A 25,206-nucleotide genomic window follows, 5' to 3' on the forward strand; every position below is an offset into this window, starting at 1 on the left:
AGCCTTCCCCTGTTGGTAGGAAATTGCAGGTGTTACCCCCCAAGGGGCCTGTTGGGTGCTAGCAATCCGCTGGCAGTGATGTCATTTCCATCCTGGCTCCCAGATAACTAGGAATGAGGATACTGCTGGGACCCACTTCAAGGGTCCATTGATATGCTTACAGTAATGGCCATTTGAGCTTTTCAAATCTTCAAGGCAGGAAAGTCAGCTGTGTCATGGTGAGGACCTTGGGTTTAGAGGGGTTAGAGAGCAGCGGGTGGTTTCCCCTTCTGACTCATGTCACTTTTCAGAGAGTTTGGACCCAGGTCTCTGCAGCGGCACACACGTTCCTCACAGGGGGCCTGGGCCTCACACCGGCACGGGGTTTCTCTGCCATGGTACCCCTCACTCTGCAGCTGCAGGGCCCCTCCCCCGGCACTGGGCAGGCCTCTTCTGCCCCCCAGTGCATCCGCACCTCTCTTGCTGGCTCACTCCATCCCCCGACCTGGCCGCTAGCATCACACAGAACAAGGGAGCGCTGCCTGGTCCAAAGCCAACAGGAAGGGGAGCTGAAGGGGGAGAGGACCGCAGAGGGGCTAATGGAGGCAGGGAGCAAGTGCGGCCTTCTGGAGGCTCAGCAAAGTGCAGTCTGTCCACAGGCGGGGAGCAAGGCCCCGCCACCTCCCCCTGAGCTTTCCCAACTAGCCCCATCCTTACCAGCGTCCTGACCTGTGCCAAGCTCAGCCCCTCCCAATGGGAGAGGGAAGGGAGGGTCTCAGAGCCGCCTCCCAGCCAGGGGACAGTGCTGCCCCAGGCCTGCCTGCTCTGCATTTCCCTGGAGCGTCCCCTTGCACCGTCAGCCTGGGGGATGAGGCACCTGCTGCCAACCTCCGTGGGAAGCATCTGAGGGCCTGGGTGTCCCCACTGGCCTGCTGCATGCGGTCTCATGGGCCTTGGCTCCCAGGCATCCAGGCATGGTATTCTCGCTGCACAGTAGCCTCATTTCCACACTGGACTCCGGCCAGCACATACCAGGTGGTCGGTGAGAATTGACTGACTTTTTTTTTTTTTGCGGGTCTGGGGATGGAACCCAGGGGCATTCAACCTCCAAGCTATACCCCCTGCCCTATTTTTTAGTCTTTATTTTGAAACCAGGTCTCACTGAGTTGCGGAGGGCCTCACTAAGTAGCTGAGGCTGTCCGCGAACCGCGATCCTCCAGTCTCAGCCTCCTGAATGCTGGGATTATAAGCGTGCATCACCATGCCCACTTCACTGACTCTTGTCTGTTCAGACCACCTCTTCTCCCCAAAACTGCTGTCTCGTGGGTGTTTCCGCTGTCCCAAGCAGGCAACAGAAGTGTCACCGTGTATACTGGACTCACGTCCACACAGACCCCAGTTCCACCGATGCCCACACCGCACACCTCGGGCAGGTCGCAGCTTCTACCACTTTGGCCCCGGCCCTGCTCTCCTAGCATCCTGTCCCAGTGGCCACTGAGGCCTCCTTACTGGCCTTCCACCTTGACTGACTAAAGTGCCACCTGCCCCGCGGCACCCAGAGCCAGCACTGGCGTGGTCCTCTAGGCCTGGCTGGCTCCGTCTACCTGCTGACTGCAAGTCTGTCCTTGAAGTGCCCTTTGGCCTCTGCAGTGTTCCCGAAAAGTTCAGGCACTTTGGATGAGCATGGCCTCTGAAGTGTGTGGTCCAGATTCCACCCTCTCCACACCTGACACACCCTGTGGAAGGACTCCTTGCAGACTGGCACCCCTCCCCATTTCCACAACCTCGGGAGAATGTGGGGCCACATTTGTACAAAGCCCAGCTCGAGCCAGGAGCAGCCAGCAGCCAGAGCCTGGCCACAGGACAGACCTCACAGTCCTCGGTTGGGGCCTTTGCAAGCAGCAGCTCTGGCTCAGCCGTGCCCCTTGTTTCTAGACTTGCTGTTGTTAGCCTGACCCAGCTCTTTTATTTATTTTTTATTTATTTTGTGTGTGTGTGTGGTACTAGGGGTGGAACCCAGGGGCTTTTCTACCTCCAGGTTATCCTCCTAGATCTTTTTTTATACTTTATTTGAAAACAGGGTCTCGCTAAGTTGCTGAGAGCCTCACTAAGTAGCTGAGGCTGGCTTCGAACCTGTGCAATCCTCCTGTCTCAGCCTCCCAAGCGCGGGGATTATAAGCGTGAGCCACCATGCCCGGCCCTGACCCAGCATTTGATAGGTCAGGGGTCTGGGACCAGCCTCAGGCACAGGGACGTGGCTGTAGCACCCACGTCCCTGTGCCGGAAACACACCAGAAAACAGGTGTGTTTCTGAGCAGCCAGCACAGTCAGCTGGTCAGGTAGCAAAGGTCACCTTTCTCAGGAAGGTCATGGTGGCGTGAGCCCTCAGGGCTCCGCTCCACACTCGGCCTGTGTTGCCTTCCCTTCCATGTTGTTCCTCTCTGTCCAGGGCCTTCCTTCCAACTCTGTGAACAATGTTTCTAGAGAGGGAGCAGCCCGAGTCGGGAGGCTGAGCCATTACTTGTAGTTCTGAACTAGAGCAGACGTTAGAACCCAATTCCTCTGAACCACCACCGTGTTGGGTTGCCATTTACCAGCTGCTTAGCTGCCAAATAAATGCTTGATCAAAGGAGCCAGTTGTGTAGACGCAGGGCGTGTGCTGGCCCTCCCTCGCCGAGGCGGCGCTACGTGCAGAATAGCCCTGAATAGAGTTCTAAGAATAAGTGAGTTAGAGCCCCGTCAACCTGCCAAAATCCAGGCAGCATAAAAATAGTTCTGGTAGACTGTGAGCCCAAGTTTGAAGCCTTTTTTAATCTGTACTGGATCTGTCTGTAGAGAGCTGCTGCTGCTCTAGAGACAGATTCAGGTCTGCGTGTGGCGTATGCAGAGCCTCCTCCAGGGCGGCAGGTTTGGAGAGGAGGCCGTGGGCGGAGCACGGTGCTCTCGGGAAGGCCTGTGATGTCGCAGGCGTGTGCAATTGGCAAGGGACGCAGTCCGTTTTCACGCTCACACCTCTTGCCCCCAAACTTCTCCCAAGCAAAGCACCACTGTTCTTTTACATTCTCTGTCCAAGGATGGTTACGTGGCTTTTTTTTTAAACAAACACTACCTTAGGCCTGCTGATGCAGCTCAGTAATAGAACACTTTTCCTAGTATGCATGAAACCCCAGTTCCATCCCTAAAATGGCAGAAGGAAAAAAACCACTAAAAAGTTTGTTCCAACAGGGAGAGGATATTTTTGGGCCTCACATGATGCGAATGCCATCTTTCTTGATAAGGTCAGTGTCCTCACTGGTCTCACAAGTGCCTCTCCTTGCCAGGAGCAAAGATAACAGCAGGGGGCAGGTGTCAGGCCCACGTGCATGTGGTATTGGCTCAGAATCTACCCGTTGGCTCTGGAACTCTTTGGTTATTACATAAAATGTAGTTGTTAGAAATTAGCACAAGGGCATCAGAAGAGGGAGTTCCTCTGGGCCCAAGGTAGACCCAAAGGACGGCTTTCATGACAGAGCTAACTGACCAGGAAGAAGAGAGAAGGAAGAGGTCTGCCCTGCAGTTTGCCACAAGAGTAAGGAGGAGATTATCTAGGACCCTTGCTGGTGTCCTGGGAGGGCGTGCGTCCCATCTCCATAAGAACCAGCTCAGACCAGCGTGCGGGCTGCTGGACGTCCTTGAAAAGCTTGGCTTCTTTGAAACAAATTAATTGGGCCCCACGTGTGCCATTGCCAACCCCTGCTGAAGGCAGTCTGCGCTGAGCCCAGGGCCAGCCGAGCACGGTCCCACCATTCTCCGCAGAGGAGGAAGCCTTGGCGCCCTGGAAGGCAGTTTCCATGAGTGTTTTCTCACAAACGCGGGATTAAAAATGAAAGCCTGAAAAGCAGCTCTCCAAAAGCTCATGTTGCGTTACATGCATCCAGAAACACGGATGTCCCCGCCTCTCCTGAGCCGGGAGGATGCCCAACGACCATCCCCGACACACCCGGGCAGCGAGTCCCTTCACACTGCACCCTCGTTTTCCGTCCCTGGCTGGGAGCTCCCGCGCGGAAGGCCGCCTTCAGCCCGAGCACCTGCGCCAGCCCCGCTGCTGATGCACAAGCTCTCCTCCAGCACCCAGGTCTCGCTGACGTCAGAGGAAGTCAGCGGAGTGACGCTGAGAAGCTCCTGCCCTGTGCCAAGCCATCAGGGCCCTCCCCGTCAGGGCTCAGGCCTGCCGACATGGAGAGGAATTGTCACCGCAGCTGGTGCCTGGCAGCTTGGGGGTGTTCGCCTTTACTGACGGGCCCCAGGCTACATGAACGCCTGCCCACTGGCCTTTGCCATCTTTTTGAGTCTAATCTCAGGTTGCTGCTTCCAGTCCTGGAATGCTCGGTCACAGAACTGCTCTCCTCATCCTCGGCCTGTGTGGCAGGGCCGGCTCTGCCTCTCACAGGCCCAGCACCGCAAAAGGAGATCTGAGTGACGGGGGACCCTGCCGCGCTGTGGGACCACGGGGGGCCTGTTGTGTGCCTAGAACAGACCTCAGTGTTTCAGAAAGTGAGCACCCTGTGTGACACAGGTCAGCCCCGCACCACCTCTTACCAGCTCTGTGCTGCTGCCTGCATGGTCACACGGACTGCAGCGGCACTCCCGCATGAGATGAGATGATCCTGCAAGGTCCTTCTGCCTGCCCAGAAGTGCCCAGTGAGGGCAGCTGTCCTAGTCTTCAGTGGTTCTTGCTGGCATTTGGCTATGTGGCCAGGGCTGACAGTGGAGGCCAGACACGCCTCTCCTGTCTGCTTACTTACTCTGGCACCCCCAGATCTCCTGCAGAAGTTTGCAGGTATCAGACAAGAGCCCTTTGTGTTCTAGAATCTTCAAGCCAAACAGTCTCGCCCTGACTATAAATAAAAGTTCCTGCAGCAGGCAGAGCAGCAGCTTGTCAGAAGCACAGCCGGGGCACAGCCAGGTCCCAAAATAGACCATGGCTGCCGAGTGGCCTCCTGCCCTCCCTGCCCTGGGGGTGCACATGCTCCACAGGGACCACAAGTGTCTCCTGGAACCAGCTGAAGCAGGACTTGCTGGGAAGGGTGCCATCCCGAGCCCCGCCCCAGCCAAGCATCTCGGGCTGTAGCGGGCCCAGATGCTGTGTGGTGATTAGAGATCTGTCCCTGGCATCTCCTACCACAGGAAGGTACTTTTCAAGCTTGGCTTTTGTCCCAGCGTGACCACATAGCTGGAATACCAGAGCCAGGGAAGGAGAGACAGGACGGGGACAGGCAGGCCCCTTGGCCCTTCCCAGTCTGCGGTGCAGACCCCAAGCCAGGGCAGCAGGTGAAGTCTCTCGACTACACTCGCAGCTGAGACGCTGCTGTGGGCCGGGCAGCGGGCAGGTGCGTTAATAACAATCCGGTCCTAATTGCCCATCAAGCGAATATGTATCGGGCCCTGTGGTGCCTTGGCCCTGCTATTTACAGTCCCGACATGCATGTTTTAGAGGGCAGGCACGGACAGCTGGTGGCGATGGAGGCTGCGCACTCCAGACATTTTCTCTGAATGGCCGCAGACTGCCAGAGGGCGTCGTTCTCGCGCCCTTTGAAGAGGAGCATAGGTCGCACGTAGGGAGCTAACAGGGACCGAGCCTGTGTCGGACTTGAGAACCTGCATTCAGCAGCTCCCCCAAGTGTGGAAGTCTACCCCGAAACACGTCCAGCCAAGCCTGTTGAACACGCCACACGGTTGACTAGGAAGCTACCTGCCCAGCTGGATCACACGGCGCCCTGTGTCTGTGCGTCGGCTCCGATGCTGCGGGAGTTCCCCCAAGAGTGGGCCTTGAAGCTGACTCTGACGCTAGAGGCAGCAGGGATGTGGATCTGTGCCCCGCTCGTGAGTGGCTGACTTGTGCAGCGCCTGGGCATGGGCGCAACTGGCTGGCAGACTGAGAATCCACTGACCCCCGGCTACTTGTGAGAGGACCTTGCTACAGAGGTGGGCATCCTCCAGGGGCCCAGAGAGTGCCCAGGCCTGCAGCACCATCCTTGGCAGCTGCGGAAGGGTTTGAGGGAGTGCGGGATATGCCGGTGTCTCCGGGTGGGTGAGAGCCGCTGGCCGGGGTGTCGGGCCGGGGCCTCCACTCCGCAGCTTCTCTGGGTGAAAGGGCGTGGGCAGGCGTCGCTGGTCACAGGCGTCTGTTGAGTGTTACTTGGTGCGGCACGTCCACTGATTCCTCTGACCGCGGCCAGGAGTCGACCTTCTGAGTTAGATGGGGAAGTAAAATGAGTCAGCGTAGTAGGTGCCTGGGGCAGGCGACATGTGTCTCAGACAAACCAGCAGCCCCTGGCCCTCAAGGGAGGAGAGAAGGCTTTAAGCTGGCCAGGGCTCTGAGGCAGACGGCAGGGACGGCCTCCTCCCGGACTTGCAGCAGCACTGTCCCGGTTAAAGGCAGCTGTGCAGGGCTGTGCACACGCTCAAGAAGCGTGGGGACTGCGCTGCTCCTTTCCCTCCTCTCCATGGCTCTGGCAGTGGCGCGTGTGAACACTTGAGTGGTGTGCACGTGAGCCCAGCGGGGACTTCCGGCGTGGTCCCTTCTCACGCAGCTACCCAGCCTCAGCCTGGTCAGAGCCCAGCGGGGCATGCTCATCAGACCTGAGAGGGCCAGGGCTCTCAGGGCACTTCTCAGGCTAGTACAGGCTTTTATCTGAGGAAGATTGAGGGGAGTTTTGCTTTCAGGGTGCCAGGAGACGTGGTATAAGATCACTGAGGTTTTTGTTTGGTTGTTTTTTGTTTGTTTGTTTTTGCAGTACTGGGGATGGAACCCAGGGGCATTCTCCCTCTGAGCTATACCCCCAGCCCTGTGTTTTAGTCTGTCTGTTTGTTTATTTATTTATTTGTTTATTTATTTGTGGTACTAGGGGTAGAACCCAGGGGCTTTCTACCTCCGGGCTACACTCCCAGACCTATTTTATATTTTATTTGGAAACAGGGTCTGACTGAGTTGCTGAGAGCCTCACTAAGTAGCTGGGGCTGGCTTCGAACCTGTGCGATCCTCCCAAGCGTGGGGATTACAAGCGTGCACGCCCACGCCCGGCTTAGTCTTTATTTTTTGAAACAGGGTCTCACTGAGTTGCAGAGGACCTCACTAAGTAGCTGAGGCTGTCCACGAACCATGATCATCCTGTTTCAGCCTCCTGAATGCTAGAATTACAAGCATGTGCCTAAATTTGTTTTAAAATGAACAAAAATGTAGGGAAAAGGAAAAAGATTCAGTAGGAAAGGAAGTGAACTCACAGAAACGCTTAGCATTTTGATAGCATAATCCTAGCCATATTTAAAGCTCTGTCCTTTTCCAAAGGGTTTGAGATACACTGCAGTATTTAAAAGGTGGCAACATGTGTCTTTTAAGGGATAAACTAAGGAGACTCATCCAAAGGGTCCTCGTGAATAAACATGACCGCTGCATCTAATTACCCTGACATCCCTGAGAGGACAGATAGCTGGGTGGCTGAGTTTGATTTCACTAGACAGCCCGTTAGCAGCCTCATGGCGAGTAGGACCTGCTCTGACCGGGGCATCGGGAGCCTGCGGTAGGAGCTGGTCGGTCTCCAGTCTCAGGGCCTCTCTCGGAGCCAGTGCTGGGCGAGGGCGCGCAGGGCTTCCTTTGGCAGGACCAGTGGTCCCTCATTGGTTAGTTAGATGGGTGAGGACAGCCCATCAGCACCCGGCCAGCCAATCTAATTGCGTTTTCTCTTGTCTGTTTCCTCCCATATCCTCATGTGTTCGTCTTCCGCACTGATCCTGTAGTACAAATCTGTGTTTAGGTCCTGCTCCCAGGACTTCGTGCCTCACCACCACGCTTCCGTCCAGCCTTTCCTTCCGCCTACCTCCTCTTCCTCTCCACATTTCCCACCTGTCCACCCGTCTCAGAGCTCGGACTTAGCGGTGCCCTCCGTGGCCAGCCCGCCTCCCAGCACCGTGGACGGGCCTCTCTCATCCTCTCAGGAGAGCAGCTTTCACAGGAGCCCTGTCTGCCTTCCTTCTGAAACCTCTTTCACTGACTCGGTGAGAACTCCGCACGCACATCTGCACGCAGGGCTGCCTGGTTTACAGAGCAGGGTCCTGCTCACCACGAGGGACCTTGTCTTCTCACACCAGCGATCGAGTCTATTGCTGGCATGGTCCGTTTGCAGCAGGACCGCACTGACAGCTACGGAGGGCCACAGGTGTGATAGCAGGATACGCAGATACAGATAGCAGGATACGCAGATAGCAGATACGCAGGTGTGATAGCAGCCCACCTCCCCAGAGCAGACACTGAATGTGTTGTGCACAGTTCCCAGCACACTAGATACCCCTTTTCCACAAATGGATGAGTGCCATTTAGAGACAGTATGTTGGAATAAGGATGAGATAGAAAGTGCTTCTGGGCCAGGTATGGTGGTGCTCACCTGCAATCCCAGTACTTCCCGGGGAAGCTGAGACAGCAGGGTTGTAGGTTTGAGGCAGTCTCAGCAACTTAGCAAGGCCCTCGGTGACTTAGTGAGACCCTGTTTCAAAATAAAAAGTAAAATGGGCCGGAGGTGTAACTCAGAGGTGGAGTGCCCCAGTACAAAAGAGAGAATCAGAGAATGAAAGAGAAAGAAAAGGAAAAGACTTCTAGTTTTCCACTTGGCAGTTTGTAGAGAGAGTCACAACCCCCCTTTGGAAACGTGAGAGGGCTGCCTGCTCTGCCCCGTGTGTGCCCAGGAGAGAGGCCTGGTTTCCTCTCCTATGCGGCGGCCTCTGGTGCTTCAGGAGCGCTGGGAGGAGCTACCTCACCCTGAGGTGGAGGGCAGAGGATGCCAACAGGTGTCTGCATGTGTCGCTTCTTCCCACCACAATAGGGACCTGGCAGTCCCCGCCACAGTCAGGCTGCTTTCATGGGACAGTTTGCAAAATGGCCCTCGACGCCTTTGGAGAAGATCCAGCAGGAATCCCTCTTGGGCCCCACTATCCCTGAGACAAGAGTTGGCAAAAGCAGCTTTGTCCCCTGGCCCTGAGGAAGTGGAACACAAGCCCCCAGGCCTTTTCTTGTAGAGGAGCCTTCTGGTCCCGGCCAGCCCGGCTGGCTGCCCTCACCGCCCCAAGGACTGGCCGCAGGGCCGGCCCATTGTCTCTCCTCTGTCCTGTCTCCCCCAGAGTGAAAAGGCCAGCGAGGACGCTGGCGAGGGTGAATACGTCAGTCTGTATTCCTCTGGCCAGAGCAGCGAGGAGCTGGCTCCCTCTCGAGGAGTAAGTAAGCTCGGCTCAGCCTCGTGCATGTGGCCTGGCCTGCGGGCTGGGCTCCTGCTGGCCCAGCCGCCTCCCCAGCACCTGCTTGTGTTTGGCTGAGCCATGCAGGCCCGCCCAGAGCCAGCGAGGTCCTGCGCGAGGACATGGCTTCCAGGTGGAGGGCTGCCCTCACTCCTGCTTTAGCGGCGGTGCTTTTCAGGCCTGGCCAGGGGCAACTAGTAGAAACCTCGAGGAGCAGCCCGGGGTGCGCCGGCCACCTCTCCGGGGCTTGCTGTGGGGTTCCCTCCCTCCCTCCTGGCGTGGAGCCCCTCTCCACCCCCTCCAGCATGCCCCATCCCTGCTGCTCTAAGGTGGGTCTGGCAGCACCTCCCTCCCTAGTGCAGCCCGCCAGCGGCCCTCGCTGAGGCAGTGGTTCTGTTGGGCAGTCAGCTTTCCAAGCTTGGCTTCATAGAGCTATGAACAGATTCAGAAGCTTCAGGGGCCACTTCCTCTGAGCCTGAGCACAACACGTCCTTCCAGGGAGGACGGGCAGCCCTCCCCAAAGAGGATGTCACTGCATCCGGGTGGGGCCTGGGGGCTGAGATGTCCCACGGCAGGCCCCACTGCAGGCACCAGCTAGTTGGGGAACCGTGGGGATTTGCTGTCTGTGGGGCTGAGCTGTCCCCACCCGCCTGTCTGCTCTGATGACCTCTGCCCTTGGCATCCAGCTCAGTTGCACAGTGGCCTCCCACGGCCACCCACAGGGCTCACTTCCTTTACTCTCCTGGTGATACCCCCGTATTTATGTGTGGCGGCCCTGGGCCTTGGACAGCTGCGTTGTCAGGAGGCAACAGCAAGTCTGTGGCGGTTCACACCACCCGCTGGAGCAGCTGAGCCTTCAGGCCGTCATGGTTGAGCAGTATGGCCCTGAGACCCTCTCTAAATGAGTGAAGTTTTGCCACGCGCAGCCCGGTGGCTAAGGGCACAGGCTATGGAGGTGGGCAGCTCTGCCATTCACAAGCTGCATGGTGCAGGCAGGCCCTGGACCCTGGCCTCGATCTCCCGAGGCCGGAGGGTCATTATCTGATAGAGGAGAGGTGCAGAGCTCCTGGCGCCTGGCCAAGCCTTGAGGATCGCTGCAGCAGTCCTCCCCCAGAGGCGCTTCATCTAGGCTGGCAGCTGACCGTGTTACAGACCGGCACCTCTGCTGAACGTACTCAGGCCTGACGTGTCCCCACCTCGGGAGCTCCTGAGCCCTTTGCACTCCAAAGCCACCTGTCCAGAACCCAACACTCTCTTCTCTTCACAGGAACTGCCAGCTGGGAAAGATGCGCCCAGGGATCCGTCAGCGGGGGGCGGTGCACCCGGGAAGGACAGCAGAGATGGCGGCGAGAGGTAGGCAGGGAGCGGGGAGAAGCCCAGTCCGCCCCGTGCAGGATGATGGAGCGGCGCGTCCACTCGGAGTGGCCTCCTGCGCCATCCGCGCCAGCCAGCCTGCCAGGCCTGCATGCGGTTCTTGTCAAGATTATTTCTTTTTCTGATTCTCAAATAATACGTGCTGTAGAGGAAACTGCAAGACAATAGAAAATTCATCAGTGCCCCACCCTCCAAAGGTCCTAACACAAAGTCCACCGCCCACCTCCAAATTGCTCCTTTTTTTTTTTTTTTTTTTTTTTTTTGCGGGTCTGGTGATGGAACCCAGGGGCATTCTACCTCCAAGCTACACTCCCTGCCCTATTTTTTATTATTTATTTTGAAACCAAGTCTCACTGAGTTGCAGAGGGCCTCACTAAGTAGCTGAGGCTGTCAGCGAACCGGGATCCTCCGGTCTCAGCCTCTGAATGCTGGGATTACGAAGGTGCGCCACCATGCCCGGCTCAAATTGCTCCCTTTTTAGTCTTGTCTTTTCCAATCTCGGGCTAACCTTCCTGGACTCTTCCAAGCGGAGGCACCACTGGGAGTGTGAAAGCCCCGTCACACCCTTGCCACCCAGACTTATTGTGGATGTTGCTAGGTGTGTGTGCGTGTGTATTGTATTGCTAAGCCATTTTAAAAGTAAGTTATAGATGTGACTCTTGGCCTCCAAATACACCAGCATGCCTCTCCTAAAAAATAAAAAATCCCGCCGGGCGTGGTGGCGCACGCTTGTAATCCCCGCGCTTGGGGGCAGAGACAGGAGGATCGCGCAGGTTCGAAGCCAGCCGCGCGCGCTGGCTTAGGAGACCCTGTTTCCAAATAAAAAAGTATAAAATAGATCTGGGAGTGTAGCCCGGAGGTAGAAGGGCTTCCAGGAACCCCAGTACCACCAAAAATAAATAAATAAATAAATAAATAAATAAATAAATATAAAAAATAAAAAATCCCGACTACAATATCATTGTCACACCTCAGGAAATTAGTAGTTAGTAGTCGTGTCGTCTTATAGGCAGACTGTGTTCCACTTCCTCTGTCCCCTAGAAATGTCCGGAGTACCTTAACTTTCTACAAACCTAAGATCCATCGAGTCATGTAGTGCATTTAGTTGTTATGTCCCTTTGCGCTCTAGAACGATTTTTTCTTCCATACTGGCGATGGAACCCAGGAACATTCTACCTTCAAGTTACACCCCCAGCCCTATTTTGTGTGTGTGTGTGTGTGTGTGGTACTGGGGTGGAACACAGAGGCTTTCTACCTCCGGGGTACACTCCCAGCCCTATTTTATATTTTATTTGAAAACAGGGTCTGACTGAGTTGCTGAGAGCCTCACTGAGTAGCTGAGGCTGGCTTCGAACCCGTGCGATCCTTCTGTCTCAGCCTCCCAAGTGTGGGGATTACAAGTGTGTGCCACCACACCCGGCCCAGCCCTATTTTTTATTCTTTTTTTTTTTTTTTTTTTTTGGTGGTACTGGGGTTCCTGGAAGCCCTTCTACCTCCGGGCTACACTCCCAGACCTATTTAAAAAAAAAAAAATAAGAGACACTGGAAACAGGGTCTTCTTAAGCCAGTGAGGCTGGCTCCGAACCAGCGTGATCCTCCTGTCTCTGCCTCCCAAGCGCGGGGATTACAAGCGTGCGCCACCACACCCGGCTTATTCTTTATTTTGAAGCAGGGTCTCACTGAGTTGCGGAGGGCCTCACTAAGTAGCTGAGGCTGGCCGCGAACCGCGATCCTCTGGTCTCAGCCTCCCGAGTGCTGGGATGACTAGCGTGCCTGCCACGCCCAGCTTGTAGTGTTCAGTGTTAGCAAGCACCAAGGCAGCGAGGTAGGGAGGGCAACAAGCGTTCCCGGCACGTGCTGAGGTGTGTGAAGGAGCTGCAGGTGAGACGCCCACTGGCCAGGCTTTTCCTCCCTCCTCACCCAGGGAGAGGCCACCTGCGTCGTCCTGGGTGATCCCAGCAAAGCACGGCAGTGCCCGTTAGTCAGTGTTGGGCCCCAGCACGAGTGGGTGCAGAAGAAATAAAGAAAGAGCACGAGGATCCCAGCATGGGACACACGCCTGCCTGTCGTCTCAGCACTTGGCAGGCTGAGATAGAGGATCCCAGGTTCAAGACCAGCCTCGGCAGCTTAACAAGCCCTGCTTCAAATAAAAAATGTAAAAGTCAGGGGGTGTGCCTCAGAGATAGAAGGCCCTTGGGTGCAATCTCCAGTACCAAAAAATAAAAAATAGCAAGAGAAAGAAAAAGACACAGGCGTTCCAGCATTCCATCAGGCCTGTGGAAGGGGCCCCCTGCCTCTTGGGTGCTGTCCACATTGTCTGCTAATTGTCCTGCCAAGCCGAGGCTCCCCCAGCTGAGGGAGGAACGGTGGGTTCTCCAGTGGAATGCTTAGCGCCAAGGTCTGCATGTGCCCATCAGAAGCAGCTTGTGGGTCCTGTCACCGCTTCATTGAACCCCAGAGTGTCACTTTCAGAGTTTAGAGGGCCCTCGTGCAGGAGCAGAGAGGTGAGCACCCTGAGCCAGAGCAGTCGCCGAGATGCCGTGCTCCCTCCTCAGAGGCCGGTCATGGCCGGGCCCTTGGCAAGGCAGGCAGCGGAGTGGTTCTTCCCCAGCCTGACCCCTTGCGCTCTCTCTCTCTCTCTGAAGGCACATACTCTTCTGCTTCAGATACTTGGGGCTAAAGCTGTGACCTTTGGCCGGCCATGATGGCACATGCCCGTAACCCTAGTACTTGGAAGGTCAAGACAGGAGGTTCAAAGCCAGCCTCAGAAACCTAGCAAGGCTTTCGGTGACCTAATAAGACCCTGTTTCCAAATAAATGAAATCGGGCCAGAGGTCTAACTTAGAGGTAGAATGCCTCTGAGTATAACCCCCGGTACCAAAAAAATTAAATAGAACTGGAGATGTAGCTTGGAAGTAGAATGCCTCTAGATTCAATCTCCAGTACAAAAAAAAAAAAAAAAAAAAATGACCTGTGACCTCGAGGCTGACGTGGGGATGAGGGAGAAAGCGCTGGGGAGCCGGCTGTGGCAGACCAGCTTTCCTTCTTACTGGTCGCGCCGCCCTGCTGGGGTGGCCCTCCCTTCCCCAGCCTCACCAGCCCTTCCCAGTGCTTCAGGTCTCAGCATCTCTGCCCCCTGGGGCCTTCCAGGGACAGTCCCCTGCCCATGCTCACACCCCCTGTCCTGCCCTCTCACTGAGCTGCTCGGCCACAGGTGCCGAAGTCTGTCTCCTGCTAGACTGAACCCTGGACACAGCAGCCATGTCTGCTGGGTCACCACTTTTCTTATTGCTGGGCAAAGGGCCCGACCGCGTTGCATCACCAAGAATCCTTGGAGAGCGGCGTGGAACGGGGCGGCCTCCTCTGCAGCCCGAGGCCCCTCTGCGGTCCCACTCTCCACTGGCAGCGTATAGTGGCCATGGCCATCACTGACAGGCGAGCTGTTTACCTCCAGCATAAGCCTCCGCTTACACAGGAGGTGCCTGGAGAGGATGGGAGCGTCCGGAGGCCGGGGCTGGTGAGCCAGCGGCAGAGCCAAGAGCTCAGTCCGGGTCCCACGCTGCTCTGCTCCAGCTCCATGTAGCCCTGAGGAAGTCCGAGGCCTGTCTGACGCTCGCAGCACCAAACATTTCTCTCTCCAGGGCCCCAAACTCACCAGACGCTCTAGAGTCGGCTCCGTCAGAAGAGGAAGTGGACGAGCTGTCACTCATTGACCACAACGAAATCATGGCCAGGCTGACGCTCAAGCAAGAGGTGAGGGCTCCAGCCTGGACTTTGCAGTCCAGCCCACAAAGTACGAGAGGGAAGGCCTGCGGCAGACATGGCCTTGAGCTCTCCAGCGGAAGGACCTGAGCCAGGGAGCAGATGCGGGGTTCTCAAGCTCCAGCAGGGGCGGGTTCCAGAAGGAGCTGTGCTGTCTTGCTGCTTCTAGAGAGAGGTCTCGGGTGTTATGGAGCCTCCCTGAGCCCTGGAGAGGGCTGCGCTGTGCAGGGGCCGCGTGAGGCCTTTGTGCTAACATGGCCCCACCGCAGCCACTGCCTGAGAGGTGTTCGCTAAGAAAACCCTAAGAAAAACCCCAGGCTGAGATGGGCTCCGTGGTAAAGCACTAGCGTGGGAAGACCCAGGTGTGACTCGAGCATTGTAAAACTAAAACAGAGGCCTCACGCCAGACACGGGGCTGCTCCAAACTGTGCCTTGTGTGCAGAGTCCGCTGCAAGAGCCACCCCAGCCCTGCCACGGCAGGAGAGGGTGCCGGCCACGAGGGCCCTGCCCTTCTACTGTGCAGTTCTGGATGCGTGGAGGCCCAGTTTCCTAAGGAGCCTTGTCCAGCCGGGTATGATGACGCTGGACAAGGCGCTTGTAATCCCAGTACTTGGGAGGCTGAGACAGGAGGATCGCAGGTTCACAGACAGCCTCAGCAAGTAGCGAGACTCATGAAACTAGCAAGACCCTGTTTCAAAATAAAAGTAGGGCTAGAGGTGTAGCTCAGAGGTAAAATGCCCCAGGGTTCAATCCCCAGTGCCACAGAAAAGAAAAGTCCTGGCCAGTGAAGCCGGCGACCTTTGTCTGTCTGCGCTCCAGCTTGACGCCCCACGCAGGACAAGGAGGCAGACCCTGGCCCCGCGCTCTTGCCAAGGCAGGGAGCAGCCCAGGAGGTGTGGGTGCGCTGCCAGGCTCCTGCGCAGCTGGGCCGCTCTGCAGAGAGCAGCTCAACTTCTCCAGTAAGTCAGGGCATGGGGTAGGTGCCCCCACCCCCAGCATGAGGCCCAGAGCGCTGTCATGACTGGAGTTGAGGTAAAAACACCAAAGCCCGCAGGAGCAGGTGTCATGGGTGTGTGGCAGCAGGGGGCACGGGTATTGGCTCCGACTCCTTCAGGGCTGCGGAGCTCTGGAGGCAGCAGGGCTGGGCCTGGCTTTCCCGCCTGGCCCTGCGGTTCTCCTGGGCTCTGGGCCAGGCGGCTTCTTGCTGGCCCACGTGGAAGCAAGCCTTGGCCCCTTCCTGGCGGGCGGGCGGGCCTGGCGGCCACATAGCTCAAATGCCCAGGGCATCTTTGTGATGCTTCTCTCTCCTCTAGCAAAGGTCCCTCACTGCAGTTACCGCCACTTCCACCCAGGGAATGGCCTTGGAGTAGGGCAGGTCGCTGTAGTTTTGGGAACAAGAGCATGCTTGAACGTAGTCCCGCTGCTTCCACAGGCTTCCAGGGCTATGGGGCTGCCCGCCTCCCTGTGGGCCCACACTGTTCCGAGTGTGACGGCTCCCACCTCACCTTTGACCCCTGCATCTAACAGGGCTTAGAGCCGGGCGTGGTGGTGCAAGCTACCGGTACTTGAAAGACTGAGACAGGAGGATCACAGGTTTGTAGCCAGCCTCAGTTACTTAGGCCCTCCATAACTCAGTGAGACCCTATTTCAAAATAAAGAATCAAAAATAGGGGTGTAGCCTGGAGGTAGACTGCCCTGGGCTTCATCCGGGTTTTGAGTGGCTGGATGTCCCCTGGTCTCAGTGTGTCCTGGAGAAAGAGCTGTAACGTGCCTTGATGTGGAGGCGTCTGGGCAGCCCCAGGGCACCCTGCTCCCAGGCCAGCTTGGTCCGTGCCATCTGCTGTGGGCCTGCCCCTGTGCCGCCGGCTGGCAAGAGCTGAGTGAGGCCGGCCCTTGCAGCGCGATGTGTCCCCACCCTGCCCCTGCTCTCTACTCTCCCACTCCAGGACGACGACGGGCCAGATGTGCGCGGAGGCTCGGGAGACATCTTACTGGTCCACGCCACCGAGACAGACAGGAAAGGTACGCCTGCTCCGTGGCCATCATCTGCCAACCACTACTGAGTGCAGCGGGTCTGCCACGCGGGTCCCAGCCAGGCCCTGAGGGTGAGCGCCATCCTTCCGGGCGCAGCCAGCTGTTCCAAGACCTCCTAGTCTGTGCCAGCCGGACCCGCCGGGGAGACCACTGCAGCTGGAGCTTCTGCCGGTTCTGTTGGTGGGGGCGTTTGGGCCCTGCGGAACCAGGGCTGGGTGCCCTTGCGGCAGAGGCCCTGGGCTGCACTGTAAAGGCGAGGCGCCTGTGGCAGGCGGCAGAGCTTCTGCAGCTGCAGCACCAGTGACGGCCAGACACGTGGGGCCAGCTGTGTCGACAGGTCCGTCCCTGCCCCGGCCACTGTGCGCTCCAGGCCTGCCCCTCAGCAGCCCACTTCCCACTGCCGGGAATAGCAAAAGAACTATTTACCACGGCAGCCTGCCGCGAGCCCCACCACCCTGTCTGGTGGCCTGGGCATGTTCCTTGGCTCTCGGGTGCTTGTGACAGTGCTCTGCTGTGGAAGGGCACGGTGCGTGTGCTGAGCGTGGCCCGGTGCTCCCCAGCAGGCGGGGCCACACCCTGCGAGAGGCCGCCGTGGCTCCTGGCAGTGGTCCTCCCTGCGTGACGTGTGGCCTTGGGTCGGGTCTTCCAGAGCAGGCACTGGTATGTGTTGCCCATCTCGCTTCCTTGCTCAGCCGCTCCGAGCAAGGCCCAAACGTGGCACTGAGCCGGGTGGGCTGGGTCCTGGGCTGGTGCCGGGTGCAAAGCCCCAGGACAGGAGCAGGCGGTGGCTTTCCTCAGTTAGCTCCAGATGATGGAGCAGGTGCCACGCGTCGGTGCCTAGTGGGGCCCTTGGGATTCGGCCCCAGCAAGTGCAGGGACATGGGAGAGACGGTGGGAAGCCAGTCTATGCGCAGAAAGCAGAGTTCCCATGGTGCCACAGACGCCCGCCCACGGTGGGGCTCAGAAATTGCCTGCTCTTTCCCTTTAACGTTAGAAATAGCATGGCTGGGGGGCGTGAGTCAGACAGCTAACAGGACCATTGTGATGCTGAAGAGCTGGAGTCCCTGCTGGCACCAGCTCCTATAGAAGAAAAGGCCAGTGGAGGTGGGGCCTGCCAGGTGCTGGCCCAGCCCTGTGGAGTTGGCCTTGCCCTCTGGTTGCCAGCGTGCCCACTGTGCATTCTAGCACCCGCCAGGCCGCGCTCTCCAGCCTCTGCTCAGGACTCTGTGGGGTTTCCCCATGGCATTTAGTCACTGGACCCTGCTGTCTAAAAGGACCGCCTCTGATTTAGATTCGGGATTCTACAGACCAATTTGAACTCGTTATTTTCTCTGCCCGTGATGGTTAAGACCCTTTGAGTCACTGAGCCTTGGGACACATGGACCCTCTGGTGATGCAGGGGCAGCACACCCCAGAGCAGGCGAGGCGGACGTCACTAAGAATCGGGGTTCTCTCCCCACGGGGACCACCTGGCCTCCACCCGTCAGCAGTGGCCCGCCCTCCCCTGTAGAGATGGACAGGGCGCCGCAGCTTTCTCTGGATGCAGCCAGATGCCTGTTCCCAGGCGCCCCGACCCCCGCCTGCGCCCTGACCAAGCCTTCCCTTCCCTTGCCCCGCAGACCTGGTGCTGTACTGCGAAGCCTTCCTGACCACCTACAGGACCTTCATCAGCCCTGAGGAGCTCATCAAGAAACTGCAGTACCGATATCCTTCCCTCCGCCCCACCAGGCCCACCCAGACCCACGGTGCCACGGAGGTGGGGACCAGGCATCTGGGGCCCAGGCTCTAGCCGCCCTCGGCGCCCTCTCAGAGGGCGAGCGGGGACACAGAGACCCCAGCACCTTGAGCGCTAGCTGGCCTAGCCTGCCTGGCCCTGCCACCTGCTGGGCAGCGAGGCTGAGCCCTCCAGCTCTCCGCCCTGCTTCCTTCAGTCCAACATCATGGCCCCTTCCAGGCTCCCTCCCTCCGCCCTCACCCTTAGGTCCTCTGGCCTGTCAGCAGATGTGACATTTCCCACTTGTGGGGTGTGGGGTTCCCTCCAGCCTATGTCTGTTACCTGAGCGCCTGCCTGCAGCCTGGCCCACAGTAGGCAGGCGCACACTGTCAGAGGCCCAGTGGCCGCCTTGTGCATCTGCACGTGTGGTCGCACACAGCTCAGAGACTGTCTAACGCGCAGGCAATTGCCGTGCCATACAGGCTGCTGTTGGAGCACTTCCTACACTGTAACCCATGAAGCTGAGGCCCGGTGACCTGCAGTCACTGCCAGCGTGGCCGACCAGCAGCCTCAGGTCCTCCTCGAAGGGCACAATGCCTGGGCCCAGCTGCCAGCCAGCATTGCTGGGCCCAGTGGCCCATCACCAGGATCAGGCAGGGTAGAGCCAGCACAGCTTTGGGGACTTGTGGGGACCACGACGGGTCAATGCTAAGAGGCAGGTGTGGCGGAAGCTGCCCTGGGGAGGGGACTGGCCAGTGTTTCCTAGGCGAGAGCTTCCTGGGGTGTCTCAGAGCAGAAGCTTGTGGGGAGACTGGAGGAAGACCCGCAGGTCTGTGCGCCTTGTGGGAACGTGGTTTTGAGGGCGTGTGCTTGGGAGCCCCATTTCCTACCCACCAGCCAGGCCTGAGGGGCGCGGGGACGGGCCTGCAGACGAGAGGACAGCGGTTGGGCACAGCCTTGGGCTGCGTGGCCTGGCTCAGCTCCGGCTTTGCACGCTGCCATCTTGCCGTGGCTGTTTCCTTAACCCACGCTCCACGTACGAGAAGTTCTCTCCCTTCGCCGACCAGTTCAAGAAGCGCGTCAGCAAGAACACATTCTTCGTGCTGGTGCGGGTGGTGGACGAGCTCTGGTGAGTGCTTCGCTCCGGCGCTGGAGGAGGCTGGCGAGGCCCCGGCTGCTGCAAAGCCGCCACACTGGGCTGGCCGCGCCAGCTCTGTCCTGGCCCTCAGGGAACGCGAGCCCCCGCAGAGCAGAGTGAGGCATTCACCCTGGTTTTCCCCACAGGGTCCGTCCTGGCTGACTGCAGGCTGGGGATGGAGGAGGCAGCCTTCCCCACCCCTCAGCTTCCACTGAGAGCAGCAGGAATCTGGGGCACCGCCCTTGCTAGCTCCATGTTTATCAAGTACACCTCGGGCAGGTTCCTCCCAGGGTGTGCTGAGCTGGGAGCAAGACAGACCAAGTCTAGCTTCCCACGCTGACCTGCCAAGGAGAGGGCCTCAGACAGTAGCTGCACAGCTGCGGAGGGCCCCGCCTGAGGGGCGGGGGCTTGCTGGTGGGGCAGGGGCATCTTCTGGCCCAGGGGTCTGGCCGCCTGCTTGGCAACTCTCTTCCCAGCTGAGGCCAGGAGCTCCTTCGCAGCAGGGCCGGTGTGGAGTTGCAGTCCATGACCCAGTCTCCAGAGTCCCCAGCGCTGGCCAGCACCAGTGAGCGTATCCCAAGTAATGGCGGGCGGTCTTGTCAGGGCGGCTGCTCACAGAGCCACAGAGCATGTAGGCGGCCGCGCAGCAGTCTTTCCCTCTCCATGCTCTGCCGTGCGCCCTCGGTGTCGTCGGGTGGCTCGTGAGTCCCTGCCCTCACCCTGGCCCTGGCCCTGCAGCCTGGTGGAGCTGACGGAGGAGATCCTGAAGCTGCTGATGGAGCTGGTCTTCCGCCTGGTGTGCAGCGGCGAGCTCAGCCTGGCCCGCGTGCTCCGGAAGAACATCCTAGACAAGGTGGATCAGAAGAGGCTGCTCAGGTGCGCCAACTGCGACCAGCCACTGGCAGCCAGGGGCGTCGCAGCCAGGTGAGGCTCCTCCCCACCCGCCACCGCGCAGCTGCCCGGTGACCGCCTCTCCTTCACTTTCCTCGGCCTCCCTGCCTCCCTCCCTCCATCCATCCATCCCTCGCCAGTCCCAGTCCTGGTTGCCCAGGCCCTGGGCACGGCTGAGCCTCTTCTCTGGGTGGGGCTGAGCTCGACGCATGGCACGGTGGTGGCCGTGCCCAAGCGGCCCCAGGCGAGCGGCAGAGCCCTCAGTCTCCATTCACCTGGCACCACCTCTTCTGCTCTGTTTTGAGTGGGTCCTTGAGCCCCTGGACTGTCTGAGCCCCCAGGGAAGCTCAGTGTAACTCTGGAGGCCGCAGGCATCCAAGGAGAGCCCTGCAGCCAGAAGCACCAGTGCCGTCCTGCCGCAGAGCGGGCTCAGGCCTGCGGCGTGGTGCCTGCGCGGCGCCCGCCCTGACCCCGCGCCCTGCCTCTGCCTGCAGGCCGGGGACCTTGCACGACTTTCACAGCCACGAGATAGCTGAGCAGCTGACACTGCTGGATGCCGAGCTCTTCTATAAAATAGAGGTGCGTGCCGAGGCCTGGCGCGGGCTGCGGCTGGCTGGTCACGGGGGAGGGCAGGGCTCCAGCACTGTCTGTTCCTTCTGTAGATTCCTGAGGTTCTGCTTTGGGCGAAAGAGCAGAATGAGGAGAAGAGCCCCAACCTGACCCAGTTCACGGAGCATTTCAACAACATGTCCTACTGGTGAGTGCGGCACCGCCGTGGAGCCGCTTTCCTCTGGAGCTGGTGTAGCAGGGGCGGCCTCTTCACCCCTCCACGCTCCGAGGGCCCGTGGGCAGCAGGGAGAGCCTGGAGGGCCGCCGAGGGGCCTCCCTGCCGCGGGGCCACTTTGCCTGTCCCCTGTTGACAGTCTCCCTGCTGCGCGGCCTTCAGCTCCAGGCTGGTGCTCCCCTGAGGAGATCCGTGAGCAGAGCACAGTGTCTGCTCATGTTTTGGTTGGCCTTCGGTTCTGAACGGAAAATGAAGCCCACAGTGTTCATACCCAGAACTCTTGGTTCTTTGAGAAGTGATTCAGAAGCACTCATAGCTAGCTGGGCACAGTGGCGCGTGGCTCTAATCCCAGTTCTTGGGACCCAGGCGTGGCGGTGCACACTTGTAATCCCAGTACTTGGGAGGCTGAGACAGGAGGATTGCAAGTTTGCAGCCAGCCTCAGCAACCAGCAAAACCTTGTTTTGAAATAAAAAATAGGGCTGGGGGTGTAGCACAAAGACAGAATGCCTCAGAGTTCACAAGAAAGTGCCCATAGCCCTTGGGCCCAGAGGAGCTGTTGGAGCTGAGGAGCAGGTGCTGCCTCCTGCTACAGCCAGGCCCACGCACACGCCCATGGTGGCCTGCAGGGAAGTGGCTGATGGTGGGTGTGTGTGTGTGTGTGTGCGCGCGCGCGCGCGCGTTTCTGGGGCTGGAGCCCAGGCACCGTGCGCACAAGGCAAGCGCTCGCGGCTGAGCCCCGCCAGCCTGGCTGCCTTTAAACGCGCCGTCCCAGCGATTGCTTATTGGAGGCAGATCCCGCCGGGCGCTCTGCCTGCTCTTCCGCCTGGCCCAGACACGCTCTTCACTCACAGCTAGTGCTCAGCAGTAGCGGCCCAGCAGCCCCGGTACCACACACAGAAGAACCTGCACACGGGTGCCTGGTTGGGGGCAGAAGACTCAGCGCTCACCAGGGCGCCTGGTGGGGAGGAGGCACGGGGCCCCTCTGAGCTACAGCCCCTAGGTTGCCCCTGGTGGTGGGCCCTCTGAGCCATGGGAGGCAGGGCCTGAATCCTGGACGAGGCTGAGCTGTGGTTTCAGCTCTGGCTGCTGCTGCGGTTCTGAAAGGTTCTTCCCCTGTGCTACAAAGGCGGCCTTCCTTCCACTCGGGTTGCTGGTCGCCCTGAGCCCGTCCTGAGGCTTCTCCCTGCCCCAGGGGGCTCCGGGTCGGCACTCTCCAGGAGAGTTGTCCAGCTTCCTCTGCACCACTGGGTGCCTCTCCTCTGCCCCTGCACCCTGAGAGCAGAGGCCAGGTCCGTGCCGGGCTCACGCCGCGGCTCCGCTCCGCAGGGTCCGGTCCATCATCATGCTGCAGGAGAAGGCCCAGGACAGGGAGCGGCTGCTCCTGAAGTTCATCAAGATCATGAAGGTAACGGGGTGCCCGGCCCGCGCCCCGCTGGGCAGGCCCGCTGCTCCCCCGCCCGCCTCACAGGCCCCTCTCTGCAGCACCTGCGGAAGCTTAACAACTTCAACTCCTACCTGGCCATCCTCTCGGCGCTGGACTCGGCGCCCATCCGCAGGCTGGAGTGGCAGAAGCAGACCTCCGAGGTGTGTGAGTGGGAAGCCATCTGGGCCGGCCTGCGAGCCGGCCGGGACCCGGAGTGGAAACTGAAGCCTGGTCTGCTCTGCACCGACCTGCGCGTGGCCGGGACAGCTGCCCTCGCCGTTTCCTGTCTCTGGTCTTAGGCCTTGGGCCTGAGGGCTTCGTGTTTGGTTCTGGCTGTTGCTGCCGTGAGCCGGCCTTGAGCCGCAGCTTCCCGGCTGCCTCCTTCAGCCTCCATCACAGGGCTGCTGGGCTTGGGGCGGGCCGAGTGGGAGGCTTGGCGGTGGGTTTCTGCAGGGTGTCTGGTGCTAAAGGGAAAGGGTGAGGGGTTGAGCCAGCGTGAGTGGGGTCCTCCCACTCACACCACCCCAAGGGCATTTCCCCCCAAGAGGCCCCCTGCGTATGGCCAGGTGAGAGCCGGGTCCGCCGGCCCCTCCTGCGTATGGCGCCACGTTCCTTTGCCGCGCTCCGTGACCTGCCTCTCGCCTGCAGGGCCTGGCCGAGTACTGCACGCTCATCGACAGCTCGTCCTCCTTCCGCGCCTACCGGGCCGCGCTGGCCGAGGTGGAGCCCCCGTGCATCCCCTACCTGTGAGTGCTGGCCTCATTCTCGGGCTCAGAAGTTCTCCTTGAAGGCTTCCGGTGCCTTCATTTATCCGTGTGTTTTACCACGAACATTAAAAGCAGAGCTGCCTCCCGAGTCACAGTTGCAAAAGAAGGGCCGGGTCAGGCGAAAAGCGCACTGTCCCTTTCTCATCTCCAGCCCAGCCCCTGGCTGTGCAGACGCTTCTCCCCACAGCACAGGGTGTAGCTTGGAGGTGGAATGCCCCCGGGTTCCACAACCAGCACTGCAAAAAGGGGGATCTGGGGAATCAAAGCTGAACAGGTCTCTTCGTGGCAGGACTCATCAGAACCTGATGAGTTGACATTGGGAACCCAGGGGTGGCCGGGGCTAAGCGCCTGCACCCAAGACACGCAGGCCTCTCCTGGCCCCGCCTCGCCTCGCCTGGCCCCGCCTCAGGCACGCTGCCCTGCGCCTGGCCGGGCTCCCCGGACAGAGGAGCTGCCTCATCGTCCCGCGTGGACACTCACATTGAGGAGCGAGAGGCCACCTCACCTTGCGCCTCTTTTTTTTTTTGCAGGTCTGGGGATGGAACCCAGGGGCATTTGACCTTTGAGCTACACCCCCTGCCCTATTTTTTTATTCTTTATTTAGTTACAGAGGCCCTCACTAAGTAGCCGAGGCTGTCCGCGAACCTTGATCCTCCAGGCGCAGCCTCCCCAATGCTGGAATTCCAAACATGCACCGCCACACCTGGCTCCACCTCACTCCTCTTAGGTCACCACACCTCACACCTTTTAACAGATGGTCTTATACCCAGTTGTTTTGTGGTGCCTGAGATTGAACCCAGGGGAAATCGACCTCTGAGCTACACCCAGCCCTATATTTTTTATTCTTTATTTTGAAGCAGGGTCTCACTAAATTGCAGAGGGCCTCACTAAGCAGCTGAGGCTGGCTGCGAACCTGCAATTCCCCTGCCTCAGCCTCCCAAGTATTCAGATTACAAGCATGCGCCCCATGTCCAGCTCCCACCCAGTTTTGATTCTGTTTTGCTTTACAATCCATTGAATAACTTTGCGTTAGCAGCCCACGTCTCTGCGTCACTGACGTGCCCTCGGGCAGAGGCAGGCAGTGTCGCGGGCTCTCTGGCGCCTGGCCGGCTCCTGAAGGACACAGGTGGTCACGGGTCCTGAGTTCTGGGGCCGGGCCTTAGCGCTCCGGGCAGGGCGCTGCTTGGCCCAGGCAGGAGCCACTCGTCTCCTGCTGGCTGGTCCTGGAGGAGCAGCCGCCTCGCAGCAAACCGGCTGCCTTCGGGGCTGGCCTCCAGTACAGTGACTGGGCTCCTTCGCCCTCCTCCCAGGGGCCTGATTCTGCAGGACCTGACCTTTGTCCACCTGGGAAACCCCGACTACATCGACGGGAAGGTGAACTTCTCCAAGCGGTGGCAGCAGTTCAACCTCCTGGACAGCATGCGGTGCTTCCAGCAGGCGTGAGTACCAGGGGCCTCCGTTGGAGAGACGTGGCTCTCCCACCCCAGGGCTCTCCCGCAGACCGGGACAGACAGCAGCCAGGGTGGCCACCGCGCAGCGTCCGGGGTCCAGCTGCAGCACCAGGCAGAGGGAGCAGGGCTTCGCTCTGAGCGCCCTGGAGAGGAGGCGGCTCCCGGCTGCTCAGCCTCCCTGCAGCTCCTGACTGCCTCCCTCCCTCTGCAGGCACTATGACATCCGGAGGAACGACGACATTATCAACTTTTTCAACGACTTCAGTGACCACCTGGCCGAGGAGGCCCTCTGGGAACTCTCTTTGAAAATTAAGCCCCGGAACATAACCCGGAGGAAAACAGACCGGGAGGAGAAGACCTAGGAGCAGAGCAGTGCTGTGTGCGCGGAGAACACTGAAGAGGCCCACAGGGCTCGAGCCCAGAGAGGACCTGGGGCCTGCCGGCGGCCTCAGTGTCCCTGCTGCACCGCGGCAGGTGGAGGACTCCACGTGGCTCCCGGTTTGCTTTGGTTTTCTGCTTTCACCTCCACCATCCCTCCCTTCTCTCCTCTCCCTCCCGGCCTGGGAGCAGCACAGAGGCAGGCGTGGGGCCTTGGCCGCCCCAGGCCAGAGTCCCTGACCCTCC

The 25,206-nt window shown here is 59.3% G+C and overlaps 1 protein-coding gene across 1 annotated transcript in view; it reads left to right on the forward strand.

Annotated features, from left to right (window-relative positions):
• Positions 1–24,944, forward strand: part of RAPGEF1 (Rap guanine nucleotide exchange factor 1) — a gene marked incomplete at both ends in the record, with an annotated part of 125,295 nt that extends 100,351 nt beyond the window's left edge. The window contains 16 exons of the mRNA XM_080708867.1: positions 7,756–8,013; positions 9,130–9,222; positions 10,511–10,596; positions 14,259–14,370; positions 16,326–16,401; positions 18,033–18,169; positions 18,395–18,498; positions 19,029–19,256; positions 20,004–20,189; positions 20,651–20,735; positions 20,819–20,913; positions 22,268–22,346; positions 22,424–22,525; positions 23,013–23,110; positions 24,442–24,570; positions 24,794–24,944. Coding sequence (XP_080564993.1) covers positions 7,756–8,013; positions 9,130–9,222; positions 10,511–10,596; positions 14,259–14,370; positions 16,326–16,401; positions 18,033–18,169; positions 18,395–18,498; positions 19,029–19,256; positions 20,004–20,189; positions 20,651–20,735; positions 20,819–20,913; positions 22,268–22,346; positions 22,424–22,525; positions 23,013–23,110; positions 24,442–24,570; positions 24,794–24,944 — 2,019 coding nt within the window. The remainder of the gene's footprint in view (positions 1–7,755; positions 8,014–9,129; positions 9,223–10,510; positions 10,597–14,258; positions 14,371–16,325; positions 16,402–18,032; positions 18,170–18,394; positions 18,499–19,028; positions 19,257–20,003; positions 20,190–20,650; positions 20,736–20,818; positions 20,914–22,267; positions 22,347–22,423; positions 22,526–23,012; positions 23,111–24,441; positions 24,571–24,793) is intronic.
• Positions 24,945–25,206: the final 262 nt, after the last annotated feature.

Source organism: Muscardinus avellanarius (genome assembly GCF_963383645.1).
Source record: "Muscardinus avellanarius genome assembly, chromosome: 13".
NCBI lineage: Eukaryota > Metazoa > Chordata > Mammalia > Rodentia > Gliridae > Muscardinus > Muscardinus avellanarius.